Consider the following 20,027-nt stretch of genomic DNA (forward strand, 5'->3'; position numbering starts at 1 on the left):
CCTAGGGTTTTTAAGATCAGTGTTGGCTGCTGGCTCAAATTCGTTTAGGAGCACTGGTGAGCCCGGGCCTCTGGGCCAGCTGCACGCTCCCGCCTGCGGCTACCACAGCAGCCCTGGTTCGGGGCCGAGACTCGAGGTGGCCCCCCCTCCCGGCAAGCCCTTCCCATGCACCCCCGCACGCCAGGGGTCTGGCCAGGGACACGCACTGAGGCACAGAGAAGCACTGCACGCCTTCCCCCCTCACCCCCCAACACAGTCACTGGGCTGCAACTTCACGACTTTTATTTGTGGTGCCTGTGCTTTGTCTTGAAAATATCTTCTCCCCCTGCCCCTGACAGTGGGCGGGGAGGGGGCAGCAAAAAAATAGAGACCTCCCTCCCTATTGCACACGGACCCTATATACAGCCCCGCCTGGCCCGGGCAGGCGGGCCTCTTGGCACTCTCTCGGATCCCTGTTCAGGAAACGGGAGGGGTGACTGGGGAGGCATCACACGTGAGAGGGGCACCTCTGGTGGCCACTCTGGTCCTGGCTACTGGTCCTGGCACTTCCTGGTCCTCGGTTCCTCCCTGGTCACACCTCCAGCCCCGAGCCCCCCTCAGCAATGTCCCCCTACCTGGCTCGGCCTGTTGCCTCCATCCTGGCCTCGGGGGGCCCCCCTTGGCTCCTGGGGACTCTGTACTCCCCTCACAGTCTGGAGGCCCCGAAGGGAGGCTATGGCTTCTCAGAGACCCCCTGGGAGCCCTGTCACTCGTGCTCACACAGGGGAAGGGATGCGTGTGGCAGAAGCAGCTGGATAAATACGGGTATGGGGGAAGGTCCTTCTCCAGAGTCACTTAGAGAGTTTGCTGATGACGCGGATCAGGGCTGCATTCTCGTCCTTGAGCCTCTGGTTGTCAGCCCGGAGGTCAGACAGGGCCTGTGGGAGAGGAGGGGCGGGGAGCGGTCAGCCGGGGGCCCGGGCCAGTGGGACCCCCCTTGCCCACGGCGCCCCCTTAGAACTCACCTTTAGCTCCTCCTCGAGCTCGGCTGCCTTTCTCTCCAGGGCCCTGCGCTCCTGGAACCAACGGGAGGCGTGAGGCCCAGGGGCAGGGGCTGGGGAGGGCCAGCAGCCATTAAGGCCGGGAAGGGCAGAGGTCAGAAGGCCAGGTTGGGTCAATATGGCCTTCCGCAGGCCCATGGTGGTTTGTAAGGCTGAGGCCACACGGGGTCCCACTCCAGCAGCCCCTACTCACGAATCTCTCCAGCTCCAGGAGGGCCGGTCTCTCTGCAAAGCGCTCCTGCCTCTGGTGAGAACAGAGGATTCTGTCCAAACCACGAAGTCCGGGAGGGGGGACAGCTGCCCAGGCTCTGGAGGGCCCCATCCCCACCCAGCCCGCCCCCAAAGATTCCCCCCCCCCTCCCCGTCGCTCAGGCTTCCTTGCCCAGCAGTGGGTGCTGAGCCCGCACAGCAAGCCCGGGGAGCGCAGACCGTGGCCGCACCTGCGTGGCGCGCTCCAGCTCCACCTTGAGCTGTGCCAGGCGCAGCGTGGTCTCCGTCAGGGCCTCGCGAAGCCGCTCGTTCTCACTGCGCAGCTCTGAGTACAGCTGGGGGGGGGGGGGGGGGTTGGGGATTGGGACAGGGTCAGGCCTGCCAGCCCTGAGGCTGTGGGCGGGGCGGTGCGGGGATGTGGCAGGCAGAGCCACAGATAGGGGGCAACAGGGACAGAGGCCGACTGTGGAGGGGGCGGTCTGCGAACCTTCCTGAAGCCTCCATCGGGCTCTTCCAAGGCTGGCTCGGGGTCCCGCTGCCTGCGAGGTGACGGGCCACCCTCCGAAGTGCTGGGGCGGAGGCGGGCAGGGTGTCAGCGGGGCTCTCCGCAGCCCTACAGACAGCCCAAACCCTTCCCGGCCAACCCTGTACCTGGACTCTGGGCTGCGGTCGGCCGGCTCCGCCTCCTCCCCCTGCGGGCGGAGGTGGGGTTCAGCCTGATGCCTGGAGGAGAGTCTGGCCCACCACCCTGCCTCCAAGGCCCACCCAGGCCCTACCCCTCACCTCTGCAAGCCCCCTCCACTCCTTGCCGACTCTGCGATGCTCCTTGGAGGCCTGTGGTCCCTGCCCCTGACCGTCAGGCGCCTCTGCTAGGGGGACGGACAGAAATCAGCCCAGAAACCTGTGGAGGGGCCTCCCTTCCTGCAGGATCAGGGTCCTTAGCCCGACCCCCCCGAAAACACTGCAGCAGGAGAGCTGGAAGGGCCAGAGGGCAGGAGGACCACCTCCCAGAAACCAGACCTCACCTCTGGGGGCAGGGCTATCAGAGTTCTCCACCCCAGGGACTCGGGGTCGCCGAGATGGGTCCTGGAGGAGAGGGGCAGGGAGGTCAGAAGCCAAGGCCATCTTCCACCACCCAGTGCCTGTTCCCCGACCCTTCTCACCAGGCTCTGTAGGCACGACTTCTCTGGCTCTGGGGCCTTCCCTGCTACCTTCTCCGCTTCCTTCAGATCGGTCAGAGTCACACCCTGGCAGAGCGGGGACAGTCAGGGATCTCCAAGCTGAGGGCCCAGCCCCCTCCTCCCTCAGACCCAGGAGTCCAGACCCCAGTCCCCTCCTCCCTCAGACCCGGAGTCCAGCACCCCAGCCCCGGCTCCACCTGTGTGGACCTCCGAGACTGGCGCATGAGGCGAGAGCGAGCCTTCCGCTGGGATTCAGACTCCTCATCCCGCACAGGCATCTGGTAGGACCTGAGTGAAAGGTCCCAACCTCAGGGAGGGTCCTTTGAGCCCTGTTCCTGTCTCACGGCTGACACTCTTCAGGGAACTTCCAACTCACAGCCAACCCTGGGACAAATCCCGCCCCCCCCCCGCCCCCGCCCCAGGGAGCGCCTGCCAGAGGTGTGGGGACCCAGGCCAGGGCCATGCAGTTCTTCCCAGCAGGGAGAAAGGGGCTTCCCACCCGCTGCCTCTTCACCTCCGCCGGTCCCGGGATTCAGCTGGGGGCGCTGTGGAGGCTACAGGGACACTGGGTTTCACTGGGGGTTCGGGCTCCGCAATCCTGGAGGGAGGAGAGCAGTGAGCTGAGGGAGGATGCCTGGAGAGCTCAAGCCTGTGTGAATTCAGGCATCCAGCAAATTTTACTCAGACTTGAGTTACGTGGCAGGTGCTGGAGACGCAGAGGTGAGCAGAAGCCAAGTCCCTCTGCCCCCATGAGTCCAACATTAAAAGATGAGGAACAAACACGAAGCATAAAAACTCGGGTACGTCCTATGATACGCCAGAAGGCTAAAGGACTCTGGAGCGAAGGAGAGGGCTGCAGAGCCAAGGCCCTGGGGCAGGAGCGCGCCTGCATCAGGACGGGAGGGGGCGGGAGGTGCAGCCAGAGGCAACAGGAGGTCCGGTCACTGTGACCTCGCAAGATTCAGGGTGAGCTTTACTTGATGCACTGGAGGAAAACAAGCCCAGAGCGGTGGCGGGCAGAGACCTCAGAGAGCAAAGGGACTTGCTGAGGGTCATGCTGACGAGGGTGGACCCCAGACCGCCTCCCACCCTGACAGCCCAGGCCCTAGGCTGCTACTCACAAGGCGGAGGGCTCCGGCAGCTTGCGGGAGGGTGTGGGCGTAATTCTGGCCAGACGGGGCTCCTTGGCCTGTGGAAAGAGGCCAAGATCGGAGGGGACATTCTCCTCGACTTGGCAGGGCTCGGTCCCCCACCCCTCGCCCCACTCACCGGAACGGAGCTCCCTTCCAGCCGCGAGGAGGAAGCTGAGCGCTGCAGCCCAGCCCCAGGGGTGCCCTCGGCCCCCTGCCTGTCTGTGGGCCCCAGGGTCCCAGAGCTGCCTGTCTTCTGGAGGCCAAAGCGCCTGGAGAAGGGGGCCTCTTCTGGGGGCTGGGGAGGAGAAAGGTCTCCGTTATGCAGAGGATCCTTCCCCGAGACTTCAAGTGTTACCCCAGAAGGACCACACAAACCACGACTCCCATCAGCCCCCGAGGCTGCAGCCAAAAAAGCAGACAGTTGGTGGGAGGAACTCTGGAAACTAACCTGCACCCTACGTACCCTGAGAGAGGGTTGCAGGGTTCATGGCATCCCTCCCCGCCCCTCCCAAGTTAGCATCACCCTCTAGGGCACCCAGACTCACCGTGGGGCCCTGAGGGCCAGGGGGTGGAGGGGAAGACACTCCATTGAGAGCTCTGGATTCTGGAGAGGGTGGCCCTGTGGTACAGGAAAATGGAGATGCCGGCTGTCTCTCAGCCCCAGCTCCCCCTCCTCCCTCAGTCCAGGACTCCAGCCCCAGTCCCTCCCTCAGACCCTGGAGTCCAGACCCCCAACCCCTCCTCCCTCAGACCTAGAAGTCAGGCCCAGGGCCTCCTCCTCCCTCAGACCCCAGAGTTCAGGCCCACAACCCCCTCCTCCCTCAGACCAAGGAGTCCAGGCCCACAGCCCCTCCTTCCTCAGACCCAGGAGTCCAAGTTCCAGCTCCCTCTTCCTAGATCCAGAAACCCAGACCCAGGCCCCCACCTGTGAGGCCTTCTTCTCCCTCATCCTCGTCCTGTATTGGGGGCCCCCCTGCACCCCCAGGCCGGCGCTCTTTGGACAGATCCTGGAGAGAGATCTTCTCTCGGCTGCTCAGACGGCACACAGAGCTCCTGGTGGGAAGGGGAGGGAGTTGGGTCCAGGCCCCAGGGGACCCCAGTGCAGCCACCCAGGCGCCCGCCTACTACCTTCGGTGTTTGCTGCTGGAAGGCACCTGGGGCTCCTGGCTCCTGCTCTGGGAGGCCTCCTTCTGGTTCCGCAGCTGTGAGGGGAGAAAGCAGGCTGGGAGGCCCCGCAGCACACCCATCCAGGCCCAACACGCAATGCTCCGCTCGTCTGAGCTCGAGAATGGTCTAGACACACTGCGCTCCGCTCCAGGGTGTGCCTGGAGGGTATGTGGGCGCATCAGGGTGTTGTGCAGGTGGCTGTGTGGTGTCTGGGTCCCTCGAGCTCTCCCAGCCACCTCTGGGCTCATCCCCAGAAAAGGTCTCTTTCCTCCCAGGAAGCCCTGCTCGCCCAGGACACTGGCCTGGTCCTCCGACCCAGGAGCCCCCTCTCTATAGCTCACTGGGCACCGGCCAGGCCTCTGCACCTCGGTTCCTCCTCTAGAACAGCCGGTCCCCGTGCCTGCCAGACCCCAGCCCGGCCCCGCGTACAGGAGCACTCCCTCCCGGCCGGAGGCGCACGCAGATCTGTGCTCCCCCTCGCCGCGGGCTGACCCCGCCTCATCGACAAGGCCCTCCGTGGCCCCTTCATCTTCACCCTCAGCCTCACGCCGCTCCTCCGCCTGGCAGTCAAGGCCCTTCGGCTGGGCCCCCATCCCAGGGCCCCCCCGCCTCACGCTCCCCCAGACTTGGCACATGCCATTCCCCCAACCCGTGCACATGCCCAGCAGGCCAGAACCACAGCCGGACTTCCGCCAGAGGGATGTGTGTCCATCTACCTCCCGCTCACGGGAAGCTCTGGGCTAGGGCCCGGCCCCCAGGAGAGGCCGCAGCCCGCCCGCACAGCTTACCATCTGCCGAGCAACGACCAGACGTTCTCGTTCAGTAACGTACATGCCTCTCACAGGACAGCATATACCCCACACAGCTCCTCATAAAGCTGCACACACCGTTTTCCCCATTTCAGAGGCGAGGAAACGGAGGCCCAGAGGGGTTCAGCGACCAGCCTGAGCTCACACAGCAAATCCATGGCTGAGCCAGGCTTCTGAGCCCAGACGCCATGCCATTCATCCCTTTACTCTGCATTATTCCAGCAACAAGGCCCGGCTCGGGGCCCGTCCCCTGAGCCTGGGACAGATACTCCTTATCCTTATCCCAAGGTGTGACTGAGCCCGGGGGTCCTGCCTCCGCCCCAGACCCCATCCCCTCCCCACAACTCCTCTTCCTGCTGGTCACCGCTGGGGCTGAGCAGAGGGGCCTCACTCGGCCTGCTGCAGGGACAGAGGGCGCCCAAGACTCACGTCCTCCTGCTTCCGGGCCAGCTCCTCCAACAGACTCAGCACCTCTTCATCCGCCAGGTCACAGGGACGCTGGCCCTGGTGGAGGGGGAGGAGGGCGGAGGTGAGGGGGGCCCTCCCCACAATCCGTCCCCCACCAACCCCCAGCCCCACCCCGCCCCAAGCCGCTTGGCCCTCACCGCGTGGGTCAGCGAGTCCATGCCCCCACCGTGCTCCGCCAGCAGGCGACAGGCATCCTCCACACCCCAGTGGGCCGCCGCATGCAGGGGGGTCCAGCCGTCCCCATCCCGGAGCTCCGGGTCGTAGCCGGCCTGAAGGAGCAGCCTGTGGGCCAGGACGGCTGAGAGTCAAGGACCAAGATAGGTCTTCCACACCGTGGGCTGACACGTGGCTGGCGGCGCATGGCCCATGACAGCACTGACCTGGTCCCAGTCCGGTGGCCGAGAGCCAGTGTGTGGGGCTGCTCCGCCTGCCAGCAGGCGGCCTCCAGAACACTGCTCCTTGCACCTGCAGGAGGGGGGCCACTCTCCTGACCGTCGCCCCCCACTGCGGGACAGATAGTCCCTGAGCCGCTGAAAAGGCAGAGGCCCCAGAAGGAGCAGCCTCGGGGCGGTACTGCTCTAGGAACATGCCTGCGGAGGGTGGCGGGTCCCAGCCACGGGGATACCAGCCGCCAGGGACACTGGGCTGTGTCTGGAGACGCTGCTGGTTGACCCAACTTGGGATGTTACCAACACCCTAGAGCGCAGAGGGCGGCCCCGCAGCACAGGCTCATCTGGTCCAACGCCACGAGTGGGGAGGCTGAGGAAGCCTGGCTTGTGAGTCTGCGATCCTCAGCATCTCAGAGCACAGGACGCGGGGGAAGGCGCGGTTACAGGTTCGGGGCCACCGCGCACACAGCTGGCACCAGGCGCCAAGTCCGTGGGAAAGAGCCAGCGCACGGTAGGATGATGGGGGGTGTCATTTCACAAGGAGGCTTTCCGAATGAAAGCACCGCATACCCCGCTGACCTCAACATACACCTTGCCAGAGCTCATTCTCCTTGCCGCACTGGGCACCTGCTACTTCCCCGAGGATGCCCCTTCGGCCCTCTGTCCCAGGGCAGGGGGTGGGGGGGCCCAAATGGTCAGTCATCAGCTGTCCCCAGGCCACAGCTCACACGCTCACTCCCCCACTGCCCTGTTTATATCCTTCTAGGCCCGAGGTGGTCAACCAGGGACGGCGCTGGCCCCCTGGGAACAATGAGCAATGGCCACACAGGGCTGGTTGTCATAACCGTGGCGGGGGTGTTCCCAGCACCCCGGGAGGCTGCTCAACCTCGTAGGATGAACCTGGAGTCAGCCAGCCCCAGGTCCCCAGTGTGGTGACTGGCAGCCCTCCACGCACGCAGGGCCCTCTGATGTGGCCTGCTTCCCTGGTCACCTGTCTGGGGGCTGCACATGGGCCCAGACCTGGCCCGTTCGCCCGTGGGTCCCCAGCTCCAGAAGATGGCCTGGCACATGGCAGGTGCTCCGTGAATCACCAAACAGCTGCCCGCCGCATGTCTCTACCCTGCCGTCCGTCTCCAAGGAGGAGACAGGCAGTTACATGGTCCTACACGTGCAGTCGATGGGTCCAGTTGTAAACAGAGCCATTCTGAGGGGCAGTAACGAAATGAGACTCAGAGAATATGTCTGCCTCCAAAGCATTTCAGAGAGTGAGGCTCCCCAAATACGGCCTCTCCTCCTGCTCGGGACAGTGCCGACTCCCAGCTGGACACACTGTCGCCTGGCTGCAGTGTCCCAGTCTCCCTGGCAGCTGTGAGTGGCCAGATGAGTAACTGGGATGGGGTAATGCCAGGCAAACACCAGGTGGTCTGACAAATGGGGTGTGAGTGTTAAGTGTGTGTCCCTTCTGGGCTGCTCTTCTAAAGAGAAATGGACACTTGCTCCTCTCACCCTCTCTTCCTTCTTGCTGTCTGGGATGCAGACGCTATGGCAGGAGGTGAAGCATCCACCTGAGACTCAGAGATGGAAGCCACCGGCAGAAGAGGGAAGGGCTGAGCACATGCCTGGGCACGGCCACGTACAGTATCCCATCCCCCTCGCCAAAGGGACTAACTCTGAGACGGGCAGGTGCCCACGGCGGCCCACGAGCATCAGACCCGATCTTTTGCTGCAAGTATGGAGGACAAAGCAGTCTACCTTCAGAGCAGGGGAGCCACCAGGACACGAGCCTGGAGCTACTAGGGGTCATCTTAAGTGCCTCCCTGGAAGACCTGCCTGAAATCCAACACGGAAGTGAGCAGAGATGAGGGGTTCGTCTCTACTCCACCTTCAGACTAAAAGTACAAATCGCAAAGAGAGAAGAGGAAGTTTGAGGATAAGAACTGGAACCAACGACCCCGACAGAAAAGGGTGAGGCAGCCAAGCACGGACGAGAGCCAGCCGAGGCAGCAGCAAGGGAAAACGCGCTGTTCGAGTACATGCGATGTAAACACATACGCGCCATGTAACCTGGTTTTGAAATACAGAAATAAAGCCTGCTAGAGCCATGGGGTGAACAAGCAAAATCCACGAGCACAGGAGGAAAGTTTAGGGCATGGCTGGCTGCCTCAACTATGGATCACGCGAATCTTAATCTCGGGGTTGTAAATCTGAGCCCCACGCTGGATGTGGAGATTTCGTAAAATCTTAAAAAAAAAAAATCTAAAAAAATGTTTTTTACACCTCTCATAGTAACTGGCAGGGCAGGCAGACAGAAAAAAGTATATCACAAAGCTGGCCTAACGACCTACGTAGGACGCCATACTCGACAGCATGGCTCTTGTCCAGCCCCCTAGAGAAGCCGCTGTCTGACCACAGTGCGATCGAGCCCAGAAACGAGTAACGAAACACTGACCGGAAAATCCCACGCACCTGCATGAAACGGACGACACACTTCTAGATAATCCACGGGTCATGGAGGAAGACTACAAGCTGGAAAATGTTTTAAACTGAATGACAACGAAGAGGCTGGACGCCAGGAGTCGTGGACACAGCAAAGGCGGTATTTAAAGGGAAATACTCAGCCTACATACCCAACTACACACCCAACTTAAAAAGTCCACAGGGAAGTGGAAGGGCGAGAAGGAACAGACGGGCCCAAAGCAAGGGGCAGGGGAAAGGGAGCACCCCACCAGCCCCGCTCACCTCATCACTTCGATGTAGCCCTTGGCGGCAGCCACGTGCAGGGCAGAGGCCCCCGTGCGGGGGTGCCGGGCCTCTGGCATGGCGCCCCCGTTCAGCCAGCACCTGGTGTCATGAAGCAGCAGCTCCTCCTCCGCCCGTTTGGCCGCCTCCACATCCACACCTGGGAGGACGAGAAGGCACGGCAGGTGGGACGCACACCTCGGGCTCCCGGAGGCATGGGGCCGCGGCCCTGCCCTGTCGCTCTCCATCTGTCTGCTCCGCTGGGACGTGAAGAACCTGGACTTCCCCACCGGGTCTCCAGGCTGCTGCTGGCGGGAGGAGAACAGGGATCGCAGCCTCCTCCCAGTTCAACCAAAGTGCTACCTTTACCGTTATTTTTTAGTACAAAGCCTGGAGTTTACAGAGCGAACCCGGCTGGGATGACATGCAACTCTCCCCAGCACCGCCCGTAGAATGCTTAGCCCTGCGCCCCCATGCGCTTTGTCCCAACCACTTCTGCCGCCTGTGAGCGGGGTGCGCCAAGCCAAGGGTCCGTGTCACCGAGGCAACAGCTGCCTTCCTCCCCAGGAGCTGCTCCCGTTCGCAGCTGCACTGTCACCTGGGACAAGCGGTGAGGCCAACAGGCTTCTCCGTCCGTCAGGTTCCCCCTTTCCTCTGGTTTCACGGGAAAGCCCTCCCGCACTCCCGGATGCGGAAGGCAAGTTGCCACTTTACACGTCAGTGGATCTGGGGTCAAAACAGGCAGCCCTGTCGAGGCTGGAACAGTGTCTGCCGACCGTCCCTGAGATCCACAGTGTGCACGGTACAGCCCATCGTGACAGGACTCGGATATGGTCCTTCCCTTTCCCAGGGAGCGTCTCTGCTTTGCCAGCTGGGCTTTCTCACGCTCTCCGAAGCGCTGCACAGAGCCGGGCCATCCTGCTCCACAGCCGCGGGCCACATGCAGCGCTGGAGCCCTTGAACCACGCTAGCCCGAGCTCGGGAGTGTCATGAATGTAAAGGACGCGCTGGATTTTGGCGGGGTCAGGGGAGAGCACACGACAATCCATGAATAGATTTTTTTTTTCTTTTTTTTGGAGAGAGTGAGGTGAGCGTGAGCCGGGTGGAGGGGCAGAGGGAGAGGGAGAGAAAAATATCTCAAGCCGGCTCCACGCCCGGCAAGAGCCCATGGGGCCCGATCTCACCACCCTGAGATCAAGACCTGACACCGAGACTCAGATGCTTAACTGACTGAGCCCCCCAGGCGCCCCTGCACAGTTTTCTTTATACTGATTAGTGCTAACGTGATAATGTCTCAGACATATGGGCTTAAAGAAAATGTATTATTAAAATTAACTTTACCGGTTTCTTTTTGTTTTAACTGTACCTACTTAAAAAATCTGTTCTGCTTGCGGCTCACGCTGGCTTTCTGCTGGACAGCAGGGGCAAAGAGCCGCCATGGCCCCACCACTGGGGTCTGAAACACTCAAATTCGACAGAGAGACACCCTGCGGCCACCGAGGTGACCACCGCCGCGGATGTGCTCCTGCACGGGCATCCGCTTTATCCTTCCTCCTTATCCTTCCTCCGCACCCTGTAAACCTCCTGCCCTAAGTCTCCACGCGGGATCCCAGAACGCGAACCCGCAGTGGCAAGAAACTGAGACGACTTGGTGGCCCGGCTGCGCCACCTGCTGGCTCCTGGGCAGTCGGGCCCAACCTCCTGTGAGAGTGCCTTGGGGTCTCGGCTTTGGTTCACAGGCTTTGGTTCACAGGGACTCGGCTGCGGGCAGCTGCCCCAGGAATGTGTGCCTGGTGAGGGCCCACCTGCAAGCCCTGGCCAGGGTGGGGCGGCCAGGTGAGTGCTGGGCGCTATGGGACAGTCCCCGACCACAACTCCTTCAATGGGAATCCCCTGCAACCCTATGACAGGGCCGTGGGCTTACCTGCGCAGGGAATGGGCGGGGCAGGGTGGGGGCTTGCTGACCTTCTCTTCAACCTTCAGCATATTCATACACATCCCCCTGCAACTTGCTTTTTTGCTGAAATCTGCCTGTTCCTGATGGAGCTCCTGACCGGAGTTGGCCAACCTGTCTATGTTTTACTGTTTTTGTTGCGGCCATGGCAAGATAAAGGTAACATAAAACGGGCCGATTTTGCTACTTTAAACTGAGTGACTCAGTGGCATTTAGATTTACAATGTGCAACCATCAACCCCCATTCCTTTTCCAGAACTTTCCCATCATCCCAAAAGGAAATCTCGTACCCGTGAAGCAGTCATTCCCTGTACCTCCCTCCCCCCAGCCCACAGATCTACTCCTTGTCACTAAAATTTGCCAAATGTGGAAGTCATCTGTGTTTATAAATAAAGCTTTATTGGAACACGGGCATGCCCACCAGTCACATATCGCCCCCTGCTGCGATGGGGGAAGCAGCCACAGGGGATAGTGGCAGCATGACGGGACCTCCCACGGAGTCTCAAATACTTCCTGTGTGGTCCCTCACAGAGAAAGCTTGCCAGCCCTGCTCAGTCCATGCATTCGCAGGTTACTGATTTATCCATTCTTCCTCTGGTGCAGGCCCCCACCTGTCAAGCCTGCTAACAACTAGATGAAGGTTCTCGTCCCAGGGCAGGAGGGCCTGTCAGGTGGCTTAGGAGTGGACCTGCCAGACACTCCCCTCCCGCCCAGTCCTGTGGGCAAAGTGGCCAGAGAGTGCTGTCTGTGCAGGTCCCTGAGGCCTGCTCTATGGCCAGGCCGGGGGCAGCATGTGCAGCCTGGTGGGGCCGCTGCTGGCCTTGCGGGCATCTACTCTCTCTCCTGGGTGACCTCCAACAAGACTGCGCCCATGGTGGGGCTCCATAACCGCCCATCCCTCCTGCCCCAGTGGCTGGCTCAGGGCCGGCTCAGACCGAGAGTGGCAGCTCAGACGACTGAGTAAGTCTAGCTCTGGTTCAGCTGGAGTATCAGGCTGAGCTGTGAGAATCCGAGCCACGTACCCCACTGAGAGACTCTGTCTAAGAATGAGTTTGGTACAGTGACTGGTTTGACGTTGTACCCCTGGATCAACCCTTGCCTGAAGCCTGCAAAATTCCTGGACTTCAGTTACAAAGCCTGTAAATTGTTGTTTTTTTTTTTAAACCATGGTAAAAACACACACAAAAGTTACTATCTTAACCCCTTTTTAAACGTGCAGTTCAGTGGTATTAAGTACATTCGCACTTATACAACCACCAGAACAGTCATTTAGAGAAACTGAAACCCAGTCCTCATTAAATAGCAACTCCCCATCTCCCCCTCCGCCAGCCCCTGGAACCCACTGTTCCTCTTTGTCTCTACAGACATGACTGCTTTAGTCCTGTTCCTCGGGTAAGCAGAATCATACGGTCCTTGTACTTTCTGTGTCTGACTTATCTCACTGAGCAGAACATCCCTGTGGCTCATTCACACTGTTGTGTGTCAGGACCTCCTGCCTTTTTGAGGCTGAACACTACCCCATCGTATGCACACACCACATACTGCTTATCCGTCTGTCCGCCGAGGGACACTTAGCTGTGTCTGCGAACATCGCCACGGTGCCCACAGCCGTACGGACGCCCCGTCGGCCCGAGCCAGGCTCCCACAGCGGCCGCTGCCAAGAATCCCCCCCCCCCACACTACTTCTTGCCTCCACACTGGAGCCACCTGGCCAAGGCCCGTGTGGGGTTCAAGGCTAAGGTCAACGACGACAAGGCAGACACACAGTGCGTGTCTCCCGGAGTGACACCCTGAGGAAGTTCCTGCCCAAAATGCAGACCTGAATCTCCTGGAGAAGCAACAGCCCGCCGCAGGCCAAAGGACACATCCCGGACATGAGGCCGGGTGAGGACGGCAAGGGGAGGACCGAGGGCAGGCGGGGTGCGGCCCCGTGAGGCTCCTGAACAGGAGGGGACCACAAGCAACGGCAGAGCCTCAAGGTCCCAAGACCCAGAGAGGAGCAACAATGTGAGATCCCGTGTCCTTGTTGGAGAAGACCCTGGCTCCCAGGGTAGGACGGGGTCACAGTCTGCAACGCGCTCTTGAGATGGCCGGGAGCAGAGAGGGAGGCAGCCCGGAAGGGAGAAAATGGGAAGGGGTAAGGGGGAGCTATTTATGTAGAGTGGGGGAGGACAGGCAGGGCGACTGCAGATGTGCCAAAACGTGACAAGCCGATCGATCTCCAGCGCGTGATTCCATCTGCACGAGACACCCACAATGGGCACGTGCGCAGGCACCGAGACCTGAGCGGCCTTCCGGGGCCGGGGGCCATGGGCTAAGGGTTACTGTGGGCTGACTGTGGGGTGACTGAAGCCCCCCAGAGCAGGCGGCTGACGGATGCAGCACACTCGACGTGCCCAAGAACCCGCGAATGGCACACTTTCACGGAGAGCCGCCCAGGCCTCACACCTCGGCTCCACAGAGCGGCCGAACCTAGCGAAGCTCAGTCAGGGTCACGTGCGCACCCCGAGGCTGCCCCAGCCTTTCTCCAAGCTCAAAGCGTTTCAGAGCAAGAAGCCAAGGAGCGGAGGGAAGCTCAGCTCGGCCTCAGCTTTGCCCACTGCGCGCCCCCCCCTCCCCCACCAAGCACAGCAGGACACCTGGACGCCCACCTCCACGGGGCCTTCCGCAGACGCCAGCAGCCAACCCGCCCAAGCCCAGCCAGGGACCTGGGCGTCCCCTTCAACGGCCCGGCACCTGCCGCACAGCAGCCTCCCTGATCCTGCCACGTGGCCCCCAGCTGCCCAGGCCCCGTGCTCACAGCAGCGCCCAGACCAGTGCCCCCCACCCGTGTCCTCTCCTTCCAGACCCATCAGGCCACAGCCTTCCCCGCACGCCCCACGAATCGGCGGGTCCCAGACAGCTGCTCCAGGGGGAGCACGTTCAGTCGTAAGCCCCTCTGAAAACTTGCTAGAAACAACACACGTTCTCTCTAGAAACACGAACGAAGCCATATGCAAAGTTTTGGGGGACCCTGGGCCCCACATTAAAGACCACCAGGGACCCTGTGCATGAGATGACCAATCCCCCAGACCCCCGCACTGAACGCACGAGCAGAGGATCTCACCTAGGAGACCCTGGACGAGGTCTCTCCCCTCATTTCCTCACCTACTCAAGTGGTAAGGTGACAACCGGGGTCACCAGTGCTGGGCTCCTGTTCTGTGCCCAGCGGTGGTACAAGCGCCATACTCGATCAGTCACTCCATGTCCCGAGCAAGGCTGGGAACACACTCACACGCCCACTGCCCAGGAAAGGAAGCGGAAGCACAGAGAGTCCGACAATCCCGGAACGAGCAGAGGCCGGCCGCGGAGCCCCGGCTGTCCGCTCCCGGGGGCCCACCTCGGAAGGCAATCTCCGCCTTCAGCAGCCCCTCCATGGCGTCCGACTCAGCCAGGTCCAGGGCCAGGTCCCCGTCGCTGTTGACGGCGGCAATGTTGGCCCCATGGCTCAGGAGGTACCTGGGGGCAGGGGCGGGGTGGGAAGGTCAGGGCTGAGGGGCTGAGCTCCGGCCCCCAGGGGGTCCCACGTTCCCTCCCCGCCTCACCTGGCGATGTCCAGATAGCCACAGGAGGCAGCCACGTGCAGGGGCGTCCAGCCCTCATTGTCCGCCTGGTTCACCGTGGCCCCCTGCTCCACCAGGAAGCGCACCACCTCCAGGTTCTCGTCGATGCAGGCCTGGGGCGCAAGGAGCACAGCTGTCAGTCCTTGCCTGGCCCACACACTGTGTGCCCAGCAAGGCAGGACACCCATAGTGGCCGCGAGACAGATCCAGGGGACAAGCAGTTGTGACACTCAAGGGAAAGACCCTGGTGTCGCTGGGACAGAGCCTGGATGGCACCAGCCCGACCCCTGGAACGACCCAGCTTCCCAAAGGTTAAGTCAGCTGGGCATCTGGAGCTCAGCGGGGACCATGACAGCAGGCCACCCAGATCCCTGCGAGCACAAACTGGATAAAGAGACACTTTTCTCCAGGTGCAGAAATCCCGAAAGATGCTTTGTCAGATACAATGGACCCCAGTCACCACCAACAGGACAGGGCTTCCGGTAATGGACCCCTCCTCCCTCAGACCCAGCAGTCCAGGCCCCCCCCTCCTCTCTCAGAACCAGGAGTCCAGACCCCCAGCCCCTCCTCCCTCAGACAGAGGAGTCCAGGCCCACAGCCCCTCCTCCATCAGACCCAGGAGTCCATGCCCACAACCCTTCTCCCCCAGACTCAGGGGTCCAGGTCCCCAGCCCGTCCTTCATCAGACTCAGGGGTCCAGGCCCCCAGCCCCTCCTCCATCAGACCCAGGAGTCCACGTCCCCAGCCCCTCCTCTATCAGACCCAGGAGTCCAGGCCCTCCAGCTCTCTCCTCCCTCAAATCCAGGAGTGTAGGACCCCAGCTCCTCCTCCCACAGGCCCAGGAGATACACTCTAGGAACTGACCATGGCCTGACTTATACCCTGAGGGGAGAGGCTAGGCCCCTTGGGCCCAAGGCTATGCAGGGCCGGTAAAGTCACCAAGTCCCTGGGAACGTGGGGCAGAATGAGAGTCCTGGACAAGACTCCTCAAGGGGTACAGATGGCTGCGTTTGCCTGTGCCCAGAGCCTAGAGCCCAGATGTAGCTCCCATGCACCGAGGACCCACTACGCGTGGAGGACTATTCCAAGAGGTCCACACTTGGGAAGATCCTCCCTGGTCTTCTGCTGTCAGGGCTCTGCACAGTGGAGGAAGAAATCAGTCTCAGGGAAACAAGAGCCCTGGCCCAAACAGGCACAGCAAGTGGGGACAGAGAAGGGATTTACAGCCCAGGGCACGTGCAAACACAGGGTGGGAGCTGGGACCTGAGCTGGGTCAAGGGAAGGGGTGGGCCTGGAGTCCCAAGTTCTCAGGGTAAATTAACCCCCCAACTCCCTCACCTCTCCAAACCCGCCCATCTGGAGAAGGGAGAGCAGGCCATGAGGGCCAAAAGCATGAAGTCATGGAAACTCAGGCCATGAAAGGGGGGCCACACGTGCCCTGGGAACGGGATGAACTCGGCTCCGTTTATTTCTACCCGGTTGTCATGGTGATTGGGGGGGGTGTCGAGGAGGGAGATGGGCCTTTCCCTTTCAAGGACCTGGCCAGGCACAGGAATCCATGTGAAAGATGCCCGAGGCCTGGGCACCAGGGATTCAAGAATCCAGATGACAGCCCCCCCCCGCACCCCCCCAGACCCAGGAGTCCAAGCCCCTCCCCCCACCCAGACCCAAGAGTCCCAGCTGCCACCCTCCCTGTTCAGACCTAAGAACTGTGGCTCCCAATCCCTTCTACTCCACACCGCAGACCTAGCCACTAATGCACAAGGCGATTTTGCCGAAAGGGGAGAGTACAGCAGCCTTCTCAAGTGGTTAGTGAACCCACCTGAAGCAAGCGCCAGGCTCTGAGAACTCCCAGGCACACAACCAGGGCAGGGGGTTGATGCCCTGGGACCCACTCCAGAGAGGATTCAGAAAAGAAATCACAGTCCCAGGACTCACCCAGACAAGGCCCAGGAGCGTGGAACAGTGGATGCCTGAGACCTGGGACTTTCACTGCGAAAACCAGACCAGTCTCATGCAAACCACCATGAGCTGGTCACCCCACCCCAGGTCTGACCCAACCCCAGCTCGCCTGCTTGCTGGCCATGTGACCTGAGGCGGGAACTTCCCCTCTCTGAACCTCCAAAGCCCTAACCCTTCAGGCCTTCTGCAAAGTGAGTTTACCAGGGGCCTGCCTGGAGTGGGAGAAAGATCTCACCTGAAAAGGCAGCCTGCTAGGCAAGCTCAGAGTGGCCTTTTGCAAGGGTCCAGGCCCAGGGGATGCCAGAGAAGGAGGGTTCAGAAGAGCAGGACCAAGAGCCCCTGAGAGAAAGTCCAGGTGAGCCAAGGCATGGATGATGGCGAAGGGGGACACAGGAGCCTGACGCCCCCGTCCTGGACTTGCCAAGTGCTCTGAGAACGTACAAGGTCTGAGGGAAGCAGAACTCTTCTCTGGGTGGAAGAAAATTTCCCAGATAGCACGAGGGACTTTGTAGGGGACAGGCCTGGGGGGTTGGGAAAGAGAAAAAGGGGGAGACCTGGCACTTAGACCAGGCAGCAGCAACTCCCCAGCTGAACGCCTACGCTGCTTCCTGAAGGGATTTCCACACATACGAGCTCCCTCCTTCTCCAGAGCCCAGCAAGGGAGGGACCCACCGCTAGCCCTGTTGCATGGGAGAGGAAACTGAGGCAGAGAATGGACAGTAAAGCAAGGCCACAAAGCTGAGCAACTGAGGTTAGAACTTACGGCCAGTTCTGCTCCTCCTCAACTGTTCCTCTCCTCTTTGTGGAGACCTGAGAAGTGGGCTTCTTCCAACATCCCTGCGTCCCCCACCAACCTTTCCTTCTCAGGGTCTGCTCTGGCTCCATCCATTACTGAACCCTGTGGGTTCTGGCACGGAGGAGAGGGCTGAAGACTGGCCCGGGAAGGAGACGGTCTCAGGGATCACACAGGGGCCGGAGGCTCTTCCGTGACCAGTCCTGTCCCCTGTGGTCCCACCGTGGGGGAATAGATAAATGCACCCAGAACCAGAGAGACTCCGGGAGCATAAGGCGGCCCTGCTTCTGGGCCACAGACACACTGGAGGCAACAATCAGCGAGTCTTGGAAAGGCCGGGGGGCCAGCTTGTGGAGGAAAGGACCGGCAGGGCTCTAGAAGCCTTGCGGAGGTGACATGATGAGAGTCAGAGAGATCACACAGTCTATGGGAAAGAAGCTGCCCAAATCCCCAAGAGAAGGCATCGGGCAGAGAAAGCAAGACGACCAAGGACAGAGAGGTGGGTGCTCTGAGGTTCCGCAGAAAAAGGCCAAGGGTACAGGCCTAGCCAAAGGAAGGGGCATGAGGACGAGGCGGTGCCCGGAGAAGGACAAACATCCCCCACACTAGGCCTACTGTGGGAGACAGGTGGCACAGCCTCCGGAAAGAAAGTGCAGACGGCATCGGGGTGGAAATAGGACGAGGTGACCGAGACGAGGAAGCGAAGCCTAGCAGAAGGCGGCCCAAGAAAGAGCATCCTCCCCCAGCCTCAGAGGGCACTGCCCAAGGCTGGGAAGAACAGGGAAGGAGCAGAAGCCGAAAGCAGCCGCACGGAAGACCCGGGCCTAGCCGAAGCGGCGGCCCAGGCCAGGGACGGGCGCAGGAAGCCCGGGAGGCGCCCGAGCGAGAGGACCCTGCTGCTCAGTGAGAGTGGTACCTGCCTGGAAAGGGGCAACGGGGGCTGGAGGGGGGACCGAAGTCGTACAGCGCGCTCGGGATCGGGAGAAGGCGGCGCGCAGCGACAGCGACGGGGCCGGCGGCACGGACCAGACTGAGGCTGTCAGCAGGGGCTCAGGTCCGGAGAGTGGGCGGCGCAGGGTGGTAAAGACCCCGGCCGGCTGAGGAGGCTCAAGACCAGACTCGGCGAGCTCGAGCGGGTGGAGCGGGAGAGGGAGCGCAGACCAGGGCGGCAACCGCGACTCAGGCTGGGGCACGCTCGAGGGGGCTCGGACCCGGGGCGCTGACCTGGTGCAGAGCGCTGATGCCGTCGGCGTTGGTGGAGTCGAGCACGGAGCGGGCGGGCGGCGGGGCGGCGGGGTCGAGCTCGGCGTCGGGGCTGGGGTCCGCCGCGCGCAGCATCAGGCGCGCCTCATCCAGGTCACCGCCCGCGCAGGCCGCCAGGAACTCGGCGGCGCGCTCGAAGCGCACGGTGCGGGCGCGCCGCTCCCCGGAGCCCGGCTCGGCGCCCGCCCGCGCCCCCCACTGCCGCAGCTGCTCCCGCCGCCGCTCCCGGGCCGCGGCCGCGGCCGCCCCCGAGCCCGCCCCCGGGCCGTCCTCGCCGGACATCGCGCCGCCCGCCCTCCCGGTGAGCGAGCGAGCGAGCGCCGAGCCCCGAGGAGGAGCTGCCGCCCCCGCCGCCGCCGCCCGCCCGCCCGGGGCCGCCGGGAAGTACCGCTGGCCCCGAGCCGCCCGAGGATCTGTCTGCCTCCGCCCGGCGCGCTGACGTTAGGACGCCGCCACGGGGCGCGCTGGGAAATGGAGTCCGCCAGCGGAAGTTGCTCCGGGCAACCGTCCGGCCTCGCTCCGCCCCGGGGCACGCTGGGAAGTCGGCCGCTCCCCGGCTCCCAGGTGACCGGACGGGGCGCTTCGGGAAGCGCAGTGCTCGGTCCCACGGGGCCCGGGAGCCGGGAAAGCTATAACGCCCGTTTCCCCACGTGACTCTTTACTGTGGACCCTTGGGTCTGCTCCCTTCAACTAGAAGTACGCGGCCGGAGAACGAGGACATTCGTCTTCTTCCCGGCTCCAGAGTGGGGCCCAAGAGAGCGCGACGCATGAATGGAGGGATACCCGAGGTCACGGGACACGCCAGGGCGCCCTGCGACCCAGGGAGCCTCACCTGGGGAGGTGACCCCATGACCTGGGGGTCATGATGGGAGACAAAGTGGGCCGAGGTCACGGCCTTCGGCCCGCGGCCCCAACGCACGCCGGGAAATGTAGTCCTCAGGGCCCGCCTCTGGAGGCGGAACCCCAAGCACCGGAAAAACCAGGCCCAAGGGCAAGAGGAGTCCAGAGTCCCTCATGGTAACCCTTGGATCACATTGGTAAAGGTGCCCAAGGGGCGGGGTCCACAATGACAGCGCCCCCAGAACCTTCAGAACCCCAGAACCTCGTCCTTCCTGGGACGTGGAGCACGCTGGGAAATGTAGTCCAGGCTCCATTTCCTCGCAAATCATGCTGGGATTTGCAGTCCTGAGTGAGGCGTTTCGCGCAGCCTTTTAAAGCCCGAAATAATCCTCACTTTAAGTGTCCTGAACCCGAATTCTGGCTAGGATGCAGAGATTCAGGCACTTTGAGATCAGATCAAAGAGCGGGAAAAATAGC

At 62.0% G+C, this 20,027-nt stretch overlaps 1 protein-coding gene across 2 annotated transcripts; it reads right to left on the reverse strand.

The window, feature by feature from the left end:
• Positions 1–265: 265 nt before the first annotated feature.
• PPP1R12C (protein phosphatase 1 regulatory subunit 12C) lies at positions 266–19,007 on the reverse strand. Of its 2 annotated transcripts, none has more exons than XM_045987076.1 (22): positions 18,672–19,007; positions 14,675–14,805; positions 14,470–14,588; positions 9,137–9,296; positions 6,146–6,290; positions 5,970–6,044; positions 4,693–4,766; positions 4,490–4,617; positions 4,110–4,183; positions 3,701–3,859; positions 3,553–3,620; positions 2,946–3,029; positions 2,629–2,719; positions 2,414–2,497; positions 2,276–2,336; positions 2,034–2,116; positions 1,902–1,942; positions 1,738–1,819; positions 1,481–1,585; positions 1,234–1,284; positions 1,005–1,055; positions 266–917 (listed from the first exon to the last, which is right to left on the reverse strand). In XM_045987076.1, exons 1-22 carry the CDS (start codon positions 18,990–18,992, stop codon positions 831–833), a joined length of 2,274 nt encoding a protein of 757 aa, XP_045843032.1. In that variant the 5' UTR covers positions 18,993–19,007; the 3' UTR covers positions 266–830. The 2 variants fall into 2 exon arrangements, with proteins under 2 accessions (XP_045843032.1, XP_045843030.1); XM_045987074.1 differs by having other exon boundaries at positions 2,034–2,119.
• Between the last annotated feature and the right edge of the window lie 1,020 nt (positions 19,008–20,027).

The sequence above is a fragment of the Meles meles genome, chromosome 19 (genome assembly GCF_922984935.1).
Source record: "Meles meles chromosome 19, mMelMel3.1 paternal haplotype, whole genome shotgun sequence".
Taxonomy (NCBI): Eukaryota; Metazoa; Chordata; class Mammalia; order Carnivora; family Mustelidae; genus Meles; species Meles meles.

Coding starts and splice junctions, on each gene's coding strand:
- PPP1R12C (XM_045987074.1), bottom strand. CDS start 18,992: ATGTCCGGCGAGGACGGCCCGGGGGCGGGCTCGGGGGCGGCCGCGGCC. Junction 4,184..4,489: donor GGGAGAAGAAGGCCTCACAG/GTGGGGGCCTGG, acceptor CCTGTACCACAG/GGCCACCCTCTCCAGAATCC. Junction 1,056..1,233: donor TCCTGGAGCTGGAGAGATTC/GTGAGTAGGGGC, acceptor CGTTGGTTCCAG/GAGCGCAGGGCCCTGGAGAG.